Source organism: Balaenoptera musculus, chromosome 18 (genome assembly GCF_009873245.2).
Source record: "Balaenoptera musculus isolate JJ_BM4_2016_0621 chromosome 18, mBalMus1.pri.v3, whole genome shotgun sequence".
Taxonomy (NCBI): Eukaryota; Metazoa; Chordata; class Mammalia; order Artiodactyla; family Balaenopteridae; genus Balaenoptera; species Balaenoptera musculus.
The window spans coordinates 9,085,130-9,105,993 of NC_045802.1; the positions used below are offsets into that span (position 1 = coordinate 9,085,130).

At 33.4% G+C, this 20,864-nt stretch overlaps 1 protein-coding gene across 2 annotated transcripts in view; it reads left to right on the forward strand.

The window, feature by feature from the left end:
• BRCA2 (BRCA2 DNA repair associated) overlaps positions 1–20,864 on the forward strand; it is a 53,959-nt gene that overhangs the window by 8,617 nt on the left and 24,478 nt on the right. For both annotated transcript variants that reach the window (XM_036831186.1, XM_036831187.1), the window contains exons 4-13: positions 693–801; positions 1,446–1,495; positions 1,588–1,628; positions 1,838–1,949; positions 2,679–2,728; positions 2,984–3,095; positions 3,899–5,017; positions 6,464–11,140; positions 13,024–13,119; positions 16,001–16,070. In XM_036831186.1, the coding sequence (XP_036687081.1) occupies positions 693–801; positions 1,446–1,495; positions 1,588–1,628; positions 1,838–1,949; positions 2,679–2,728; positions 2,984–3,095; positions 3,899–5,017; positions 6,464–11,140; positions 13,024–13,119; positions 16,001–16,070 (6,436 nt within the window). The remainder of the gene's footprint in view (positions 1–692; positions 802–1,445; positions 1,496–1,587; positions 1,629–1,837; positions 1,950–2,678; positions 2,729–2,983; positions 3,096–3,898; positions 5,018–6,463; positions 11,141–13,023; positions 13,120–16,000; positions 16,071–20,864) is intronic.

Consider the following 20,864-nt stretch of genomic DNA (forward strand, 5'->3'; position numbering starts at 1 on the left):
ACCTGAAAGAGAATCTAGGTCAAGAGAAATAAAAAGAGGTAGAAAGAAACAGTTTGTACAAAGGCCTAGAGTGAAAGAGAACATCCTTGCAGAATATGCACGTGGATGGACATAGCTAAAAAGTAGATTGTGAAAGAATGTCATCGTAAAAATTAAATCAGATTGTGAAAGGCCTTGTTACTAGGGAGTTTTGTTATGGAGTTTGAACTCAATCTTGAAAACAAGATCTTGAGAGGTTTTCAGCAGAAGAGTGATATGGTCAGGTTTTTTACTTTGATAGGTTTTAAGTAAATGTCTTTTCCTTTACTCTCACCTGTCAAGATACCATAGTACTGTGTGTAACTTAATGACAAGTCATGCCACATTTATTTTGTATTCCACTTGTGCACATTTCAAACAGTTTTCCCTACTATACTGTGAACTCCTTGTGGTTAAAGCTCTGTCTTGAATTGTATTACTCAAACTGTCTTGGGCTTGTTGTATGCGTCACATGGTTGTTGAATGGGGGCAGACATCCTTTGAGACATCCCTTTTTGAGAGGAGTGAGCAAACTGAGAAACCAGTTCAGACTGAATTCCCCATATATTCTCTTCCCAATATAGATGAGGCTTTTTGTTTTCAAATACTTCCAGAGAATAAAAATTCACAGTCTAGAACATACACATACTCACTGAATTATTGCACTGTTTCAGGAAAGGACATTGCCAGTGGTAAACATAAAAGTTGTTGCACAATGAAGGCAAAAATGAATCAAGTAAATGATGTTACCAGCCCACCTCCAAATTCTTCTCTTAGTGAAAGGTATGATGAAGTCATTATATTAAAATATTTAAATGAAACGTTTTCCTACATGTGATGTTTGTTATATACAGATGCATGTAATTTTCATGGTAATATTTTGCTGTAGAGCCTGGTAGAGGATCTTCTATTTTAAAATAATTTCCTTTTAGATTGAGTCCTTTAATACAATAATTTTTACATTAGAAACATTTACTTTGTTTTTCTTATAACATTGAATTCACTATTTTCCTGTGTATCCATGGAATTTTTAAGTAACAAAAATATTATTGATGAAAAGCAATGCCTTTGAAATATCCTGTTTAAAATAATTTGTGTACTTTGAATCTTTGGAGAGAATATGATGCTATTATAGAGTCACTTTATATCATTTTTAAATTCAAAATATACAATTCCTAACATCTAAAATTTGTGAGTACTTTATACATTACTTTCAATGGGGATTTTAAACATAAGTTAGTGGTTACTTAATTCTTCATGAGATATTTACTTTTTAAAAAGTAATCTAAAAATATTACAAACTAGTATAATTCTAATAATTGATATGACTGAGAGTCCTTTTTTTAATAAGATTAGTATTTTGTTTCTCTTTGCTATTTTTGTTCTCTTTTGAAATAATCTGAGGGATTTGTTCTGTTTTGTTTTAGTCCTGTTGTTCTACGATGTACACATGTAACACCACAAAGAGAAAAGTCAGGTATGATTAAAAACAAGGCTTTTTATTTTTCAAATACTCTAAATTTTAATAAAAATAAAGCTTAGTAATTTTGTCCCTTGTTTTATCCCCAGTGATATGTGGAAGTTTATTTCATACACCAAAGCTCATGAAGGTAAATATTCTGCCTAGTTTATTTTTACTATGTAGTAATTGAGAATTTGACAGCAGTGTCATAAGTTTGCCCTGAGATTTACAGGTCTGTACTTGAAATTGACTCACATAGGCATTCAGTAAATGAAAAATGAAAAAAATAAGTGAATGAAAAAATATTCTTAATCATCAGTGCACTTCTGTGAAATAAACTATTTTCTTTATTTTCAGGGTCAGACACCAAAACGTATTTCCGAAAGTTTAGGAGCCGAGGTGGATCCTGATATGTCTTGGTCAAGTTCTTTGGCCACACCACCAACACTTAGTTCTACTGTGCTCATAGGTAATCCTAGCAAATATGTATTATATAAGATGATGTTGATAAATTATCATCTGTAATGCTTCTGCCAAAAAAAAAATATGAAAAGGTGATTAGATAGTAATCAGATTAGATAATACTGTTTTTGATAGGTGTGTTGGTAGTTCAGAATAATTTTATTCTATTTAGTGTAGATTGAAATAAATCTCAAGTGCATTAAATGGTATTTTAGAGGAATCAAATTAATTTATACACAAACCAGGATTTTTTTTTATTCTAGGAAAAATACATTCCATGTTGATTCCTCTTTAGCTGGGCATTTAATTTTCTTCTTTTCTTGCTGAGATGAAATAATATAGGTAAAAGCATGTTGAAAAGTAAGAAGTGTTTAACATATGATATGCCTTTCAACTACCTCACAGCTTCGTCTGATTTTCCAAGCCTTTGTGGACAGTATTACCTTCAAGTATTACCTTGTGGACACTATTACCTTCAAGTCAGGATCAGCAAACCATAGTTTCTTACCACTTTATCAGTGGTACTAAGGAATTGTGAGCACAGCTTATCCACTGTGTTGATTGACCTTTCTAATTACTATACTTCGATCAATTAATTTTGTTTCAAATGTGTCATTTAATCCAATAGTGCATGTTTCTTTTGATGTCTGACCAAAAAATACATAAGTTTTACATGAACTTTAATGTACGACATATGATACAGTATAGGTAAATTGAACTTTTTATCTTTTTACAGTCAGAGATGAAGAAGCATCTGCAACTGTAATTCCTAATGATAGTACTGCTGTAAGTAAATATGACAAATTGATTATGCTGTTGCAATTGCATAATTTCAGAATGCCTTGAAAAATTATTTATCTTGCATTTTTCATTCTCTAATTTATGATTTATCTAAGCCTTTGAGGAAGTCTCTAAACCTGTTTCTATATGTGATCTTCTTTGACTTACTATGAAACTTTGCTGTCTCTCTGTTTAAGAATAAGTTGAATATACTATAGTGAGAGTTTTTATACTAGTGATTTTAAAACATAACTTTTGCAGATTTCGAAAAACTGTTCTTCTAACCATGATGAAAGTCTGAAGAAAAATATTACGTTTATCCCTTCTGGGCCAGACAGTGAAAACAAAAATCAAACAGAAGCTAAAACTCATGGTAAGTCCTTCTGTTTAATTGAACTACTGTTTTCAACTGACATCATTGAAATATTGCTCCTCTTTTCTTGAAGAGAAAACACATTGCTTCTCCTTTCATGATTACTGAAGGTATTGAGAATAGAAACTAACTTGATTTAGATGAAAATGTTTAAACATCATACTAGGACAATACTATTCAAAGATGCTGTTGTGACACAAAAACAAAAGAAAACCCATAACTCAAAACTCACACAGATGCAGATTAAGACTTAATGATTAACTAAATGTGAAAACCTTATTTTCTAATTAGAAAGTAAGTATGGTTGCAGATATACCTAAAGTTACCTAATCAGGTCATTGGAATATTGCATATTCTTAGTATTTGTGTATATCTGTATAAATGTGTAGGATTGGATATCTGTGTGTGTGTGTGTATGTATGTATAAAATCAGATTTTATTGCCAGTTGTAGGGCCACAAAATTTGGAACTTCTAGTTTGATAAATCTTAGAATATTCAATTGTGTATATATAGTAACATTGAGTGAGTTTCAGTTGTGTAGAGCTGGTAAAGAAAGGTTATTAGGGATTGAGTATGAATAAAAGGCTTTGAGTACAGTGGAATCAGTCTTGACCAGAAGAACAGGGCAAGGTTGATGCCTCCCTACCCAAAAAATATCTAGCACTCAGGATAACCCTTTAAATGCTAAATTATGTGTTATTCAGTGTATACTATTTCTATGAAAAAGGTTTGAGAGTAGTATAAATTATATGGTTGTGTTATAAAACATTATTAATAATGCTTCTGCTTTATATTTTAACAGGATTGGAGAAAATGGTAGAGGATTCATTTGGTAAAGTAAATAGCTGCAAAGACCATTTTGAAAAGTCAATGCCAAATGTCCTAGAAGATGAAGTATGTGAAACAGTTGCAGATATCTCTGAAGAAGATAGTTTTCCAGTATGTGTTTCTAAATATAAAACAAGAAATCTACGAAAAATAAAAACTGGCAAGACTAGGAAAAATATTTTCAATGAAACAAAAACCGATGAATATGAAGAAGCTAAAATACAAATGACAGAAAATAAACATTCGTTTGTATCTGAAATGGAGCCAAATGACAGTGATCCATTAGATTCAAATGTAATAAATCAGAAGCCCCCTGGGAATGGAACTGACAAAATCTACAGGGAAATTGTACCATCTTCAGCCTCTGAATGGTCTCAGCTAACCCTCTCAGGTCTAAATGGAACCCAGATGGAGAAAACATCCCTACTGCATGTTTCTTCTTGTGACCAAAATAATTCAGAAGAAGACGTCATAGGTACAGAGAAAGAACGTACCAACTTCATTACTTTAGAAAATTCTTTGCTGCACATTTCAAGCATATCAAAAACAGTGAAGATATTAAATGAGGAAACAGTGGTAAAAAAGAGAGATGAAGGGCAGTGTCTTGAGTCTCATGAAGATTCCACTGTTGTGGGAAAGCAAGCACTATCTGATTCTTCTCTAGTAGCTTCTCCACTTCTGGGTATCAAGAAGTCTGTATTCAGGATAAGAGAGTCACCTGAAAAGACTTTCAGAGCAGATTTCTCAAGTAATACGACTGATGCAAACTTTAAAAAAGAACCAGAAGCCTCTAAAAGTGGATCGGAAGTACAAACTGTTTGCTCACAGAAAGAGGATTCTTTACATACAAGTTCAGTTGATAATGGCAGCTGGCCAGCCACTACCAAACATACTTCTGTAGCTTTGAAGAATGCAGGTTTAATATCCAGTTTGAAAAAGAAAACAAAAAAGTTCATTTATGCTATTTGTGATGAAACATCTTATCAAGGACTGAAAATGCAGAAAGACCAAGAATCAGAACTAACTAACTCTTCAGTCCAATTTGAAGCAAAGCCTTTGGAAGCACCACATACATTTACAAATGTTGATTCAGGTACGTGTGTGTGTGTGTGTGTGTGTGTGTGTGTGTGCGCGCGCGCGTGTGTGTGAATAGTGTGTCTAGTTTTATGGATGGTGACAAGTTTCTTATTTGAATATGTGAATCTCTTTCTTCAACCTTTTTAAAAAACATACTTCCTGCTTTCATTCTGTAGTTTTTTCTTCTGTAGTGTTTTGGGGTTTTTTTAAATCTGTATTTTATATTCAGTATCAGGCATTGTTGTTTAGGCCTTTGATTACCAATGTTCAGAATCATTTCATTCAAACTTGTTGGATTAATTTGCATAGTATATATATAATCATAACTCTTGAGACAGAGCATGTGATTCATAAACATCAAGAGCTTGGCTACTTAATTCCTGCTTTAATTTTCAGTATTTATTATATGCAAGTTGGACAATTCTATAAATATGTTGTGCTATTTAATATGTATTTTCTTTAAAGCATGTAAAAAAATAGAAAAAAGCTAACTGCCAGCTAAGTTTAATGTAAGGCAGTCATAAAATAGTGACTTTTTTGTTGTTATTACATAGTTTTCTTCAATATTTAGAGATTGCTTAGAGTTATTACTATATCTCTGGGTGTCAGGAGTGTGCACAATGAAACTCATTTTTTATTTGAGCAACAGTTTATTTACCAGTTAACTATACTGTATGTTAGAAAGGTGATTTTATCTCCCTGTGCGAAGATTTGAGTGGGTGGTAGTATCTCAGTGAACAATAGGTTTGGTGGAACTGGAGTAGAGAACAGTTTGAGATTTAGGTTAATTTCCAGAGAAAAATGTTTGATACTGTATATATCAGAGATAAAACCAATGAAACAACTAACATGTAGTACTGGTTAGTGATTAAATGGAATGAGATTAATAATTTTGACTTGTTAGTAGGAAATTCAGAGGGTCAATAAAATTAACGAAACAGAGCAGTTTAACCCATTTGCCTGACATTAGGTAATCTTTCAGGCCTTTCATGCGAAGAACCTTTTTTAAAAAGTTCGTTTTGGGTTTTGTTTTTTTTTTTTTTCAATGTGAAAGACTGAATTAACCAAGGGAAATGTTAGTTTTCTAATTCCTTTTCTTTGCCTTGCTTTTCTGACTCCTATTACATCAATATTAGCAAAGAATTTTTTCTAATTTTATTTTCCAATAAAATTACTTTGAATTTTACTTATGGCAGCTAGCTGCTTTCTTGAACTACATACTAATTTTAATTGAGTTGATAAGTACTATTAAAAAAAACTAGGTCCTATATATCTTTAGTTGGGAAATGTAATAAATTCAAAATAGAGAATATTTAGAATTCTTTTAAACCTGACATTCACTTCTTGCTTTTCATGTAATTCTTGTTTTAGACACTACCTTTTTAACTTAGTGGAAAATATTTAGTGAATGTGATTGATGGAACTGCAATTTCATCTTGTCACTTTGTGTCTTTATGCTTAGGTTTATTGCATTCTTCTGTTAAAAAAAACTGTTTACAGAATGATTCTGAAGAACCAGCTTTGTCTTTAACCAGCTCTTTTGGGACAATTATGAGAAAATGTTCTAATAATAATAAAATAATATCTCAGGATCTTGATTATAAAGAAGCAAAAATTAATAAGGAAAAACTGCAGTCATTTATAACCACAGAAACTGGTTATGTGTCATGTTTGCAGGAAAAGCACTGTGAAGATGATCCAAAAAGCCAGAGAGTTTCAGATATAAAGGAAAAAGTATTGCCTGCAGTATTTCACCCTGCATTGCCACATTCAGAGGAATATAGTGATATTCTCTTCCAATCCCAGGAGAGCTTTTTACATGGCCATGATAATACCACCATTTTAACTCCTAGCTCCAAGGATCTTCTGTCAAATCCAGTTGTGATTTCTAGAGGAAAAGAATCATATAAAAATATGTCAGAGAAAATAAAATCTGAGAATTGTGAAGCTGGTTTTGAATTAACCAAAAGTATTTCCATGGAAAAGAATCAAGAAACATGTGTTTTAACTGAAAATTCTAAAAAAGCTGAGCTGTTGTCACCTGAAAAATACGTAACAGAAGCATCACCTTCTATGAAGGTACAATTCAACCAAAATACAAATCTCACAGTAATCCAAAAAGACCAAGAAGAAACTGCTTTAATTTCAAAAATAACTGTCACTCCAAACTCTGAAGAACTTTTCCCAGACAAAGAGAATAATTTTGTCTTTCAAACAACTACTGAAAGGAATATTCCTGTTTTAGGACATATTAAGGAAGTTCATGAGGCAGACCTCAATTGTTTAAGAGAACCTGTTCCCAAGAACTCTGCCATAGTAGCATGTACAGACATAGATGACGGACAAGCAGCCAAAGTGTCACTTACAAAAGATTTTGGTTCATCAGATGTAGTCCGTGATCTTGCAGAGAAGAATAGAAATAGTGTAAAGCAACCACCAAAAATGACTCTAGGTCAAGATTCAAAGTCAGATGTCTCGTTGGATATAGATATGAAATCAAACAGAAATAATGATTGCATGGACAAATGGGCAGGACTCTCAGATTTGATTTCAAGTCACAATTTTGGAAGTGGCTTCAGAACAGCTTCTAATAAAGAAATAAAGCTCTCTGAACACAACATTAAGAAAAGTAAAATGCTCTTCAAAGATATTGAAGAACATTATCCTACTAGCTTAGCCTGTGTTGAAATTGTAAATACCGTATCATTAGAAAATCAAAAGAAAGGAAGCAGACCTCATGAACTTGATTCACAGTCAGTTAATACTGTATCTGGGTATGTGCAGAGTAGTGCAATTGTTTCTGATAGTGGAAATAGTCACACAACTCCTCCAGTTTTATCTTTAAAGCGAGACTTTAATTCAAACCATAATTTAACACCTAGTCAAAAGGCAGAAATTACAGAACTTTCTACTATATTGGAAGAATCGGGAAGTCAGTTTGATTTTACACAGTTTAGAAAACCAAGCCACATGTTACAGAGTAATCCATTTGAAATGCCTGAAAACCAGATAACTGTCTTGAATACCACTTCTGAGGAATGGAAAGATGTTGATCTTCATCTCATAATTAATGCCCCATCTCTCAGTCAGGTAGGTAGCAGCAAGAAATGTAAAGGTATAGTTGGAGGTAAGCAAAAGTTGGCTTGCTTGTCAACAACAAACTGTAACAAAAGTGCTTCTGGTTATTTAACAGATAAAAACCAAGTGGAGTTTAGGGGCTTTTATTCTGCTCGTGGCACAAAACTGAATGTTTCTAGTGAAGCATTGCAGAAAGCCATGAAACTGTTCAGTGACATTGAGAATGTTAGTGAGGAAACTCCTGCAGAAGTAGATCCAGGAAGTTTCTCTTCAAGTCAGTGTAACGATTCTGATGTTTCAATGTTTAAGGTAGAAAATTACAGCAATGATAAAAATTTAAGTGAGAAAAATAATGAATGCCAGCTAATACTACAAAATAACATCGAAATGACTACTGGCATTTTTGTCGAAGAATATACTGAAGACTACAGGAGAAATACTGAAAATGAAGATAACAAATGTACTGGTTTTGTTTGTAACTTAGAATCTGATGGCAATGCTTCAAGTAAAAATGATACAGTTTATATTCATAAAGATGAAAATGGCTTGCCATGTATTGATCAACAAAACATACATCTAAAATTATCTAGCCAGTTTATGAAGGAGGGAAACATTCAAATTAAAAGTTTGTCAGATTTAACTTGTTTGGAAGTTGTGAAAGCTGAAGAAACATTTAATGTTAATATGTCAAATAAAAAAGAGTCAACCGCTAACAAGATGAGGCAAAATATAAAAGATTCTGATGTTTTTGATTTGTCCTTTCAGACTGCAAGTGGGAAAAACATCAGAGTCTCTAAAGAGTCTTTAAATAAAGTTGTAAATTTCTTTGATGAAAAATCTGCAGAAGAACTGAATAATTTTTCAGATTCCTCAAATTCTGAATTACTTTCTGGTGTAAATATCAACAAAACAGACATTTCAAGTCATGAGGAAACAGATATGGTCAAAAACAAAATATTGAAAGGAGGCGACCCAGTTGGTATTAAAAATCAAGTACTGACTCTCCAGCAGAGACCTGAATGTGAAATCAAAAAGATCATAGAACCAACCATGTTGGGTTTTCATACAGCTAGTGGGAAAAAAGTAAAAATTGCGAAGGAATCTTTGGACAAAGTGAAAAATCTTTTTGATGAAAAAAAGCAAGATAATAGTGAAATCACTAATTTCAGCCATCAAGGGGCAAAGACGCTGAAGGACAGAGAGGTATGTAAAGAAGGGCTTGAATTAGCATGTGAGACAGTTGAAATAACTGCCCCAAAGCATGAAGAAATGCAGAATTCTCTAGAGGAGAAAAAGCTTGTTTCTAAGGAGACAGCCATGCCACCCAGGCTCTTAAGTGATCATTTATACAGACAAACTGAAAATCTCAAGATATCAAATAGTATCTCTCTGAAAGTTAAAGTACATGAAAATATAGAAGAAGAAACAGGAAAAAGTCCTATAACTTCCTTAAGTAACAGCATGTCTAACAGCTATTCATATCATTCTGATTTTTCTCATTCCAATGAGTTATTTAATAAGTCAGAGTATCTCTCAAAAAATAAAAGTCATAATTCTGATATTGAGTCAGTAGTGAGGATTGTCAAAGATAGAAAAAACACTAGTTTTTCTGAAGTACTATCCACTGTAAGAGAAGCAAACATAAACCCACAAGCTGTAGACAAAGATAGTTGTGTTCAGAAACTTGTGACTAACTCTTCACCAGGCAAAAATAAGAACACAGCTGTTGAAGTGGCCATATCTGGTTCAAATAATTTTGAGACAGAGCAACCTGCACTCAGTATAGCAAGTGATAAAATAGCCTTTGTTTCTCATGAAACAAAAGTGAGAGAGAGGTTTACAGACAACTGCAGGAAGGTAACTAAGCAAAACACTGAGAGTGAATCAGGCACTGGCCGAACAAAAATTGTGACAGGTTCTCATAAGGCATTGGGTGATTCAGAGGATATTATTTTTCCTAACTCTCCAGATAGTGAAGAACATAGTATGCATTCACACGAGGTTTTTCCTAACATTCAAAGTGAACACATTTTACAACATGACCGAAGTATATCTGGATTGGAGAAAGTTTCTAAAATACCAGTTTGTCACATTAATTTGAAAACTTCTGATAAATGTAAATTTAACATGGGAAAATGTCCCAAGTCAGTCTCTTCTATAAATGTTTGTGGGATTTTTAGCACAGCAAGTGGAAAATCTGTACAAGTATCAGATGCTGCATTACAAAAGGCAAGACAGGTATTTTCTAAGACAGAAGATAGTGCTAAGCAACTCTTTTCCAAAGTATCATTTAAAAGTAATGAAGAACATTCAAACAAGTTTGCAAGAGAAGAAAATACTGTGATACATACCCCCCAAAATTTACTATCATCTGCTTTCTCTGGATTTAGTACAGCAAGTGGAAAACAGGTTCCAGTTTCTGAGAGTGCCTTTTGCAAAGTTACGGGAATGTTCGAGGAATTTGATTTAATTGGAACTGAATGTAGTCTTCAGCATTCACCTCCATCTAGACAAGATGTATCAAAGATACTTCCTCTTTCTTGTATTGATAAGAGAACCTCAGCACACTCTGTAAGCTCCAAAACAGGAAACGCCTATAATGAAGAATTTAAATTATCAAACAACTATAACATTGAAAGTGGTTCTTCAGAAAATAATCATGCTATTAAAGCTTCTACATATCTCTCTCAGTTTAAGCAAGACAAACAACAGTTGATGTCAGGAACCAAAGTATCACACGTTGAGAACATTCGTCTTATGGGTAAAGAACAAGCTTTACCTAAAAATATAAAAATGGAAATTGGGAAGACTGAAACTTTTCCTGATCTTCCTGTGGAAACAAATACAGAAGTTTGTTCTACTAACTCCAAAGATCCAGAAAACTATTTTGAAACAGAAGCAGTAGAGATTGCCAAAGCCTTTATGGAAGATGATGAGCTGACAGATTCTGAACTTCTAAGCCACGCCAAACACTCTGTTTCTACATGCCAAAAAAACGAGGAAACGGTTTTGATAAATTCAGGAATTGGAAAAAGAAGAGGAGATGCACTTGTCACAGTTGGTAAGTGTCTGTTATTTCCTGTTGGTTTCCCAATCACTTTTTAAATTAAGTCCTTAATAATTCTGATATGCTAGCTTGTAGCAATTAGGATATTATACACTGAGTATATTTTTTTCAGACTTTTATGTGTAGTTTGGGAGAATGCGATTTCACTCGTGATATCACTGAGTCTGTGTACCAAGAAGTCATTGGTTGAGTCCTGTTTACATACATACACATAGAGAGGGAGAGAGAGTGCAGAGGTTCAGACTCTGGGTCTTAAGAACTTTAAAAGTTAGTTTCTAATTATAGGTGTTGGTTAGCTTGCTTTTTTTTTTTCATCCAGGAAGTGTTCTAAAATCAGTTACCATTAGCAAATAGTATTCTGGTCTTAATGCCATCTGGCGTATGTTCTAATTTCTCTTTTGAATGTAGTATGTTTACTACAACTTAGTTCAATTATTAGGTTAATTGGATGTTTGTTTTTTTTTCTATTAGTATCTCTGACTAGGAGTAATCTTAAATAATTGAATCTGTTGATCAGTTACAATTAAAGTAAATAAAAACTAACTCTCCAACTTTTAAGTGGATGATCTTAAATACCTAGCTCCTGTTTAAAAACTCTAGACTGGTAGAGTAGTTGAGTTACCACAACTTTTCTTGTCCAGTCCCTTCACATTACAGAGAAAGACACTGAAGCCAGTCAGTTCATTCTTCCACTTGGTGCATTTTGCCCTTAAGTCATCCTGGTGGATACAGACTTGCTTAATCAAGTCTTATCCAGGTCACATTCTTTACCAAGCTTATGTTATGGGCAAAGTAGTAAGTTTATAATACTTACCTTAAACTGTTGCTGTTCTCTAGTGCAAAATTCTGAGGTGCAGACGCTTAAAGATATTCATAATTCTTTCATGGAAAATAATGGCTTTATTTATAGGACCCCGTTTTGTTCATGTGTGAACTAAAGTGGGTTGGCCTTATGCTTAGGAATAAAAACAACTCAGACTTCTACTAAATGTGCTCAACAGCATCACTGTTTCATTTCCCTCACTTCTGTTAGATATAAATATATATAGCTTAATCAGCTTCTGGTTACTTGAATAGTACAGGTTCTTGTCAAGCAATTAAGTCACTTTATAATCTAACACTTGATAAAGCCTTGCATGGACATTTTTACTTACTAAATCCTTCAAGTTCGCTTTCTTAAATAAAACATCAATTCCTAATACCCAGTGACTTTGTGGTTTATCTCCACCTTGACTGTATGCAACTCAGGTTTCCAATAAAACTTGATTTATACTTTTAAAAAAGTATCAAAAAGCAAAGTATCTTTTAACACATATTATCTCAGGATGACATGGAAATGCATAACAAATTATGGTTTAAGTTTACTCTCAGCCTTTGTAGAGTTTTTAAATAAGAAGTACATATTACTTTTGCTAATACTTTAATGTAATTTTGGTAATTTAAAATCTTTTCTCCTACTTACTGACTCTAATTCAAGGACCTATTTAATAAATTCCTTCTTGAGTGTAATGCAAAAAAAAAAAAAAAGTTTATTTGAAGAAATTTTGTTTGTCCTTATTGCCAGTAAACCTAGAGTTACTAAGTGGCAGTTTATTAAAAAAATAGCTTATCTGTGATATCTGGTAACACCTGTTTATCCCTGGACCCTATTAAATAGTGGTATTTTAAATGGTCAAAAAATAATAGAAATTAAGTTGACGTTGAAAAAATAATTTTCTTTCAAAATAGAATTTCACTATTTAAATTATAATTATGTATTTTTTAGTTAACATATTTTAAGAGTCAGTACTTTAGTTTTAAAAAAATGGACTATAGGCTTTTTTTTAAAAAAATTGATATTATTTGTTTTAAAAACATGTATGGAAATTTCCTTTTAGGAGAACCCCCAATCAAAAGAAACTTGTTGAATGAATTTGACAGGATAATAGAAAATCAAGAAAAATACTTAAAGGCTTCAAAAAGCACTCCAGATGGTAAAATTTGCTTTTTATCCATATCTTTTTCCCCTCTGTAGTTACTATACTTAGTATTCTTTAAGTTATTTTTCTTTGGGTATGTAGGTAATTGGGCACGCCTTTACAGTGTGGTTTGTTAAAGCTTACATCTTGCCTTGTTTTGTTATGTGAGCTTTGCCTTCATAATACCTAGTATAATGTGGAGGTTCTCCATAATTGAGAAATGTGAAATGATAACAAAATAATGGCTTTTAAAATAAAAAGCTGTAAGAATTTAGTAAGAACTTAGAATACTTCAAGCTCAGGTTCTAGAATCTAGTTGATTTCATAATATTTACGTGAATCAGTTATTTAATTGAAAAACAGTGACTTTCGAATTATTTTATTTCTTATACATTTATTAGATGGGATTCTTCAGCAAGGAAGAGCTTTCCCTTAACAACTGGGGATGAACTCTATAGTTCCTCCTAAAAAGGCAGGGTAAATATTGAATTCTTTCCCTTTACTTACCAATTTTCAGAGTAAAGAGTAGTTGGTATAGTAATCACTACTAATGGTAGTAAAGGAATTTTTTTCTTAGTTGAGTAAAACTGATTTCTTAGATTTTTATTTATAATGTATATATAAAGTTTAAAAGAACACATTATAAATAATATATTTCTTTACAAAAGAAAACATTCTTTTTGATGCTCAAATCATTTCAAATTTGAAAGTGGAAACCTCTTCAAGTATTTCCTAAGAGTTTTTTTTTTTAATATGCTTTAATTAACCTTTGAACACTTTCTTGCTTTTTATTATCACGAGATTTCCTAGGGAGTTGTTGTAATTCCCTGCCCCAGTTCTAGAATCCTTAGAATCTACAAAGATCCTTCCAGTGGTTAATATTTTTTAAAAAACAATATTTGAATGCTAACTATGCTCATAGCTGCTGGTGTATTTTTTATTAATGCTGCATTCTTGGTTTCTAATAGCATTAACATATTTACTTATTTGCTTTATCTTCCAACCATGGTTCTCAAACTTTTTGATCTCAAGATCTCTTTATACTCTTAAAAATTATTGAGGATCCCAAAGAGCATTTGGTTGTGTAGATATATCTATTTATATTTGCCATATTCAACATTAAAACTGAGAAATTTTAATATTTGTAAATATTAAATATTGTGCATTGGTCATTTTGAAAATATTAGTTCAGAGTTATGCAGCTCTTCCAAATGTTGACACATTTTATTATACAATCTTAAACAATTACTTTTGTTAATGTCACCACTGATCTAATCTGAAAATTTAGTATTGGGAAATTGTCAAGCTAACAGCCAGATACAAGCGTTCCAAAATTGTCATTTTGTTTAAAAGCTTGAATTTTACAATTCAGTTTGTTTGGCAACAGATACTCTCACTTGTTTTTTTGTAGTGATAAGCTCATTTCATTAATTTTTGAAGAGATGTCTGCTGAATACCCAAGTCTGAAAGATTGTGGTTTGTTGGTTATTCTTTCAAGTAAAAATGGAATTCTTTGGGACAAAAATGATTAGTGCAGTTCACATAAAGTGCATTTCCTCAAGACAATTATTGCACTAAAGTATGCAGCAGGACATACCAGCAGTGCTAATGTCAACACAGTGAGAAAGATATATATAACTTCTTCTCCTCCTCCTTCTTTTCCTTCTTCTTCTTCTTCTTATTATTATATGATTATTATTACGATAGTTTGACAGCTTGGATCCCCTTTAAGGGTTGTGGGTTCCTCCCACCCAGGGTTCCATGGATCACTGTGAGAATCACTGTCTTACAGTATATGTATAAGAGCTTCAAGTTTACAATACCAGTGTTACTAAATACCAATAATAAAACTACTAAGGGAAATTAAAAATTCTTTGCAGTTTTTGTCCTAAGAATATATATCATTAAGAATGTGGAGTCAAAGTTCTGTGTTCAAATGCCACTCAAAATAATTATTTTGTTTGTGGTTAACAAGTTAATAATTAGGTTAGATTCATTTGTTTTAGTTAGTTTTCAATTTTAGGATTTTCTTTTTCTTTTTTAATTTTATATGTGAATAAATAGAATGTTTACATAGTTCATTCATCAAAAGTACGGAAAGGTTTACTTGGAGAAGCCTTATTTCCATCACCATCTCCTCTACACTGTTCACCACCTTCCTCACTTCTTGCTCACTATATTGGTAACTATTTTAAATGGTTTTTGGTCTATCCTTTTAGGTTTCTTTTTGTGAAAATAAGTAAATATGTGTATATATGTTCTCATTACCTTTCTTTCTTACTCAAAAGGTATCAGTATGCACATGGTTTTGTACCTTCTTTGTTTGTTGTTTACTTTAGAATTTATCTGGAGATCATGCCTTAATGAGTATCAAGAGATCTTCCTCATTCTTTCTTGTGGTTGTATAGAACTTGATCATGTGCCTGTATCAGTGTATTCTGGTTTATTCAACCAATCCCGTCCCTACTAATGGACTGGTTTTGAAGATTTAAGAAGTACAAGTTACCTGCTGAGAATGAATAATATCTACAGTTTAGCTTGTCAACCTTCATAAAACTAAATTTTAAATTTGCATTGGCAATTCACTAACACATTTGAGTTATGATTAACATCAGCTGACTAAATTTATACTGATTTCTTATATATGTTTGCACTGTGAGTTATTTGGTATTAATCATTATTAATTTGTGAATCAAATTTTTGATGGTTACTAACTAAGCATTCATTATATGCACTGAAAAATTTTAAATGTATAATTTTCTCACATTTTTGTGTAAATATTTACAATAAAGTGTAATGAACAGACATAGGAAATAAAATCTCCCATTAGATTTTCATTAATACATAATATAAAAGACATTTCATTAATACATAATGTAAAATAATATTTTTCTAGGCACAATGAAAGATAGAAGATTGTTTATGCATCACATTTCTTTAGAGCCAGTTACCTGTGGACCCTCTTGGTAAGACATGTTTAATTTTTTTTTTTTTAATTCTACTAATATAGTGTAGGAAAAATGTAGGTTTTTTAAATAAATATTTCTGTAAATACTGGCTCTAACATATAGTACAGACATTAACACTTCCCTTTTTTGAAAGCCTGCATCAGGATTAAAGAATTCTGTACTTTGGTAGTACTTTATAGTGCTGTGCATATTATCTCATTTTTAATAACTTTGTAAAGTAGACAAACAGATTTTATTGCAGTTTTGTGGCTAAGGTACTGAGGTTGAGAGGGATTAAGGAAATTACTCAAAACCAATTAATAAAGGTGGCGTATATTATATCTCAATTATATTAGTGAAAGTGAAAGAAAAATTAAAGATGGCATATGTTGAAAATACGCTTTTATCTCTCCTCCCTCTCAAAACCCTACTAGTCACTAAGAGAATTTTTTTTAATGTATAAATCTGTAAGTACAGTGTTGTTTCAGAAGAAACAACAAAATTTTAGAAGCTAAAAATCATTAATGATTTAGAAAGACATAGAAAGCTAAAACCTGACATTAGAGCAAGCAGAGAAGCTACTCAGTTTCCCCTGAAGAACCTGAGAAAGACTCAAATTGGCAGCAACATGTACTTCTGAAGGTGAGGTAGAAAATAGGAAGATTAGTTGAAAATCTGTTTAAGAGACATCTACATCCCCTCCCCCACTGCACGCAGGCAATTATCCCTCTTCTGTCAAAAGACCAGAAGGTCATTCTCTAGAGAAGATGAATTGGAGGGATTCTGATTTGGGGATGGGGTTGAGGGAAGATTCTGAAAACAGAGATTAAGTAAAAATCTGGATGTCAAGTAGTGAGACTCCCTAGCCTCCTTCCCACACTTGGCTCCCAAATGCTGGCAGCCAGTCCTCTAGGCGGAACACTAGACGATTGTTTCTGTGGGTAACAGGAATAGAAAAGACTGAAAATACTGACAGTTGTGGTTACTTAAGTTAAACCGCATACCGGATCACCAGACAGTGAAGCCAACAACTGACAAGCCACACCAGCACACAGCTTCCAGTCAGCTCTTCAGTGCTTCACACTTAAATGAGAATAGATAATCAAGGATCACTAGTCATTGGAAGAAAGCCTCTGGGAAAGATAGTATCCAAAGTACAAAAACCAAAGGACAGAAAAAGAACTTAGAGGAAATAGAACATGCAACAAGAAGAAAACTTCAAAAGAAGTACTAATATTTTCAGGAAAGAGAACATATTGCATCCTTAAAATAAGAACAAGTTGCTATAAGAAGAGCTCTTGGAAATTAAAAATATGATGGCACAAATAAATTAACTCAGTAGAAGAAATAGAAGATAAAAGTTATGAAAACTCCCAGAATATAGTAAAAAAAGAAGAGGAGATGAAAAAGGAATGAATGATAATTTTAAAAGTCCTGTGGCTCTAACATCTGAAGATTTGGACTTTGAGAAAGAAGTAACAGAGGAGAAATACAAGTTTTCAAAGAAATAATTTAAGATATTTTATCAGTACTGAAGGACATGAGTTTCCTTGATTAAAAGGACCCTCTGAGTAAGCACATGAATAAAAATGACCTGTACTAAAGTATATCCTTGTGAAATTTTAGAACTGTAGGGGCAGAGAGGAACCTTAAAATTTCCAGAGGGCAAAAAAATCAGGTTTCAAATAAAGTTTCCCGAGTCATAATGGTATGAGTCCTCTCATCATTAACGGTGGAAGCTAGAAGGTTATAGATTCTAAAATGTATAATACAGAGCAATACCTTTAAAATTCTGAAAGAAAACAATTTTCAACCTAGAATTCTATCACTGACCAAAATATCAAATAAGTGTGAGGATAAACATTTTTCAGATGTAAAGTATCAAAAGGTTTGTCTCGCACACACTTTTCTCACGGAGGTAACTAAAGTCCATAAATCAGAAGGAGGAAGATACAGGATTTAAGAAACAGGAATTCAACATAGGAGAAAGGTAAAGGGAATCATCAGGATTATACAGAAGGGGGAGATCCCAGAATTACAGCTGTGTGGCTAAACCTAGACAGGTACCCAGACCATTTTGGAAGAATAAAGCCCTGGGAGAGTTTGCCTACAAGAAAAAGATTAAAGCAGAACCTGAAGTATTTTAATGTATTAAGAAACTTCTTGGTAAAGATGGTGAATTGAGCATACTCACCTACTTTAATTGCCTCTCAAATTTTTACCAAAACAACCATGAAGGAATTCATACACACACACACACACACACAGACACACACAGACACACACACACACACACATACGTCCCCTCCCCAAAGACAGGGAGAATGGGAGAGGAGAGACCACAGTGACTACATTGTTCAAAGCATACATACAGGAGAAAACTGATTTGAAAGTGGTAGTGGGGAGAGGAGAGAACCAACCATTTTACACTAAAGCCTCAGAAGCTCAGGAACTGGTGAATCTTCAGAATTGGGTGGTGAGGGACTTCCCTGGTGGCGCAGTGGTTAAGAATCCGCCTGCCAGTGCAGGGGACATGGGTTCAAGCCCTGGTCTGGGAAGATCCCACGTGGCGTGGAACAGCTATCTATGCCCATGCACCACAACTACCGAGCCTGCACTCTAGAGCCCGCAAGCCACAACTACTGAAGCGTGCGTGCCTAGAGCCCGTGCTCCGCAACAAGAGAAATCACTACAATGAGAAGCCTGCGCACCGCAACGAAGAGTAGCCCCTGCTCGCCACAACTAGAGAAAGCCCGCGCATAGCAACGAAGACCCAACACAACCAAAAATAAATAAATAAATAAAATTAAGAAAAAAAAGAAAGAAAAAAGAATTGGGTGGTGAAGAAGGAGCCAAAATAAGGGTATATAGGTTGAAAGTCTATTTAAGATGCAGTCAAATCCCCTCCTTCACTCCATGAAGCTGGGCACTACCTCTTATGCACTCTAACAAAAGACTAGAGGTTAACTGTCCAGGGAGGGTACAATACAGGGTTTCTTTATTGAACACACTAGGCACAGTTGAAGGCAGGAGTAATATACTGAAGGCAGGGGGATCAGGTTAATGTGTGCACACTGAATGTTCGGGGGCTCTCCTCTCCAGGTCTTCTTCCCCTACTCAGCTTCCAGAATGCCGGTAGCTAAGTTTTCACTGTTGGAAGCTTCCAGTTAATCTACAGTGTTGCTTACAATCAGTAACGGTGTACCAAAGGCTTCCAAACAGCTCTTTGATCCCTGACGCTTAAATATGAACAGACAACCAAAGATTACCAAACATCACAAAAACCAAAAATGAAATAACCAAAAATCAAACTAATGAAAATAACTTAGAAGAAACACTATTCAAGGAGCAGAATGAAAAGAGAATTCTATATATAAAGCTTAGAGTTTGGGTGTGAATGAATGATAGGTACATAGAAAAGTAGCAGAGTTTTAAAAACAAACCAATGGAAAGCAAAAGTTGTAAAGATAGGAAGTACAATGAGTATGTACTACATATTAATACCACATAATACTTTTTACTAATATAACACATTCAGCTGTAAAAAGTATTTAGTCATGATGTAAATGTGAAATATTGACAGAATCAAATACATAACTTGGGAAGATGAGGAAAGGAGAGAGAGAAAGAGTGTTTGGTAAAGTGAAAGTGGTCTTGTGGGAGCTAAATCTTCATTCTCCATGGTGGCTTTTCAATAGAAAAAAGCCCAAAAGAAGCAGTTACTGAGGTGTCTCTTATAGATAATGGGTGTGAATATCACAGAAGCATCTCAAATTGTAGACAGCAGTTGTAAAATCTTTTCTAATGGTAAATTTTTAAGCCCAAAGATGTGGTTTAAATTGCATTAATGTTATCTTTTCAAAAATAACTACTTGTGGCAGTGTTGAAAAAGTCATCGAACTGTATTCTGGAATATATTTTTCAGCAGGCTACTAATATACATGTTTTGAATGTAGAAATCCAGGTGATTATTAAATTTTTCATTTTCAAAAACAGGTTTTAATATTAAAAATAAAGTAAATGCTTACTTATCTACATATTACCTTAATTTACTCATATGATGGGAAAACAGTTTTATGCATTTGACAAACAGGTATTAAGCACCTTTTCGAAGTATCTAATTTATACTGTGTTGATAGATGAAAAGATATGTAAGTCCAAGTCAGATTGCTTGTCTTGGAGCCAGGCATGAAAAGAATTATTGTGCTATAAATACTAAGATGAATATAATAAAGTGATGTAAGAGCATAGAAAAATTGGCAGCTTAATTATGTGACAAAAGCTTAATAGGAAAAGTACTTTAGATGGAATGTAAAGAATGCTGCTTAAAGAGGGCATTGCAAATCTGGAAACAGTAAGAAGTTGTGTGACTTTCATCATGGGTTTTGGCAGGCTGGGGGTGGGGTGAGGACTGGGAGGAAACACAAAGAAATGGAGAGAGTAGGACCAAAAAGGAAGCCTCCTGTATGTCATTTCTGACAAGTCGAAACCTGGATAGGTGATAGTTTGTGTTTGGAAGTTTAAGAAGAGAAGCGACGTAACCAGATTTGTGTTTTAGAAACAGACCAGAAGAAAATGTTGCAAGGAGATTAGTAAGGAAGTAAAGGCCTTAGTTTAGTTAGTACATGTGGTAGAGAGCAGAGAGTGAGTGGAAGATAGATTTAAGATTTGGCCAGAGAGTCATTAACTGAGAGTGGCAAAATATCTCCATGTGGATTCAAATAGAGGTCTTGATTATAACTTGCAAAGCAAACTCCTCATTTTCACAATATTCTTCATATTTAAAAACACTGGAGTGAAAAATCAGTGAAA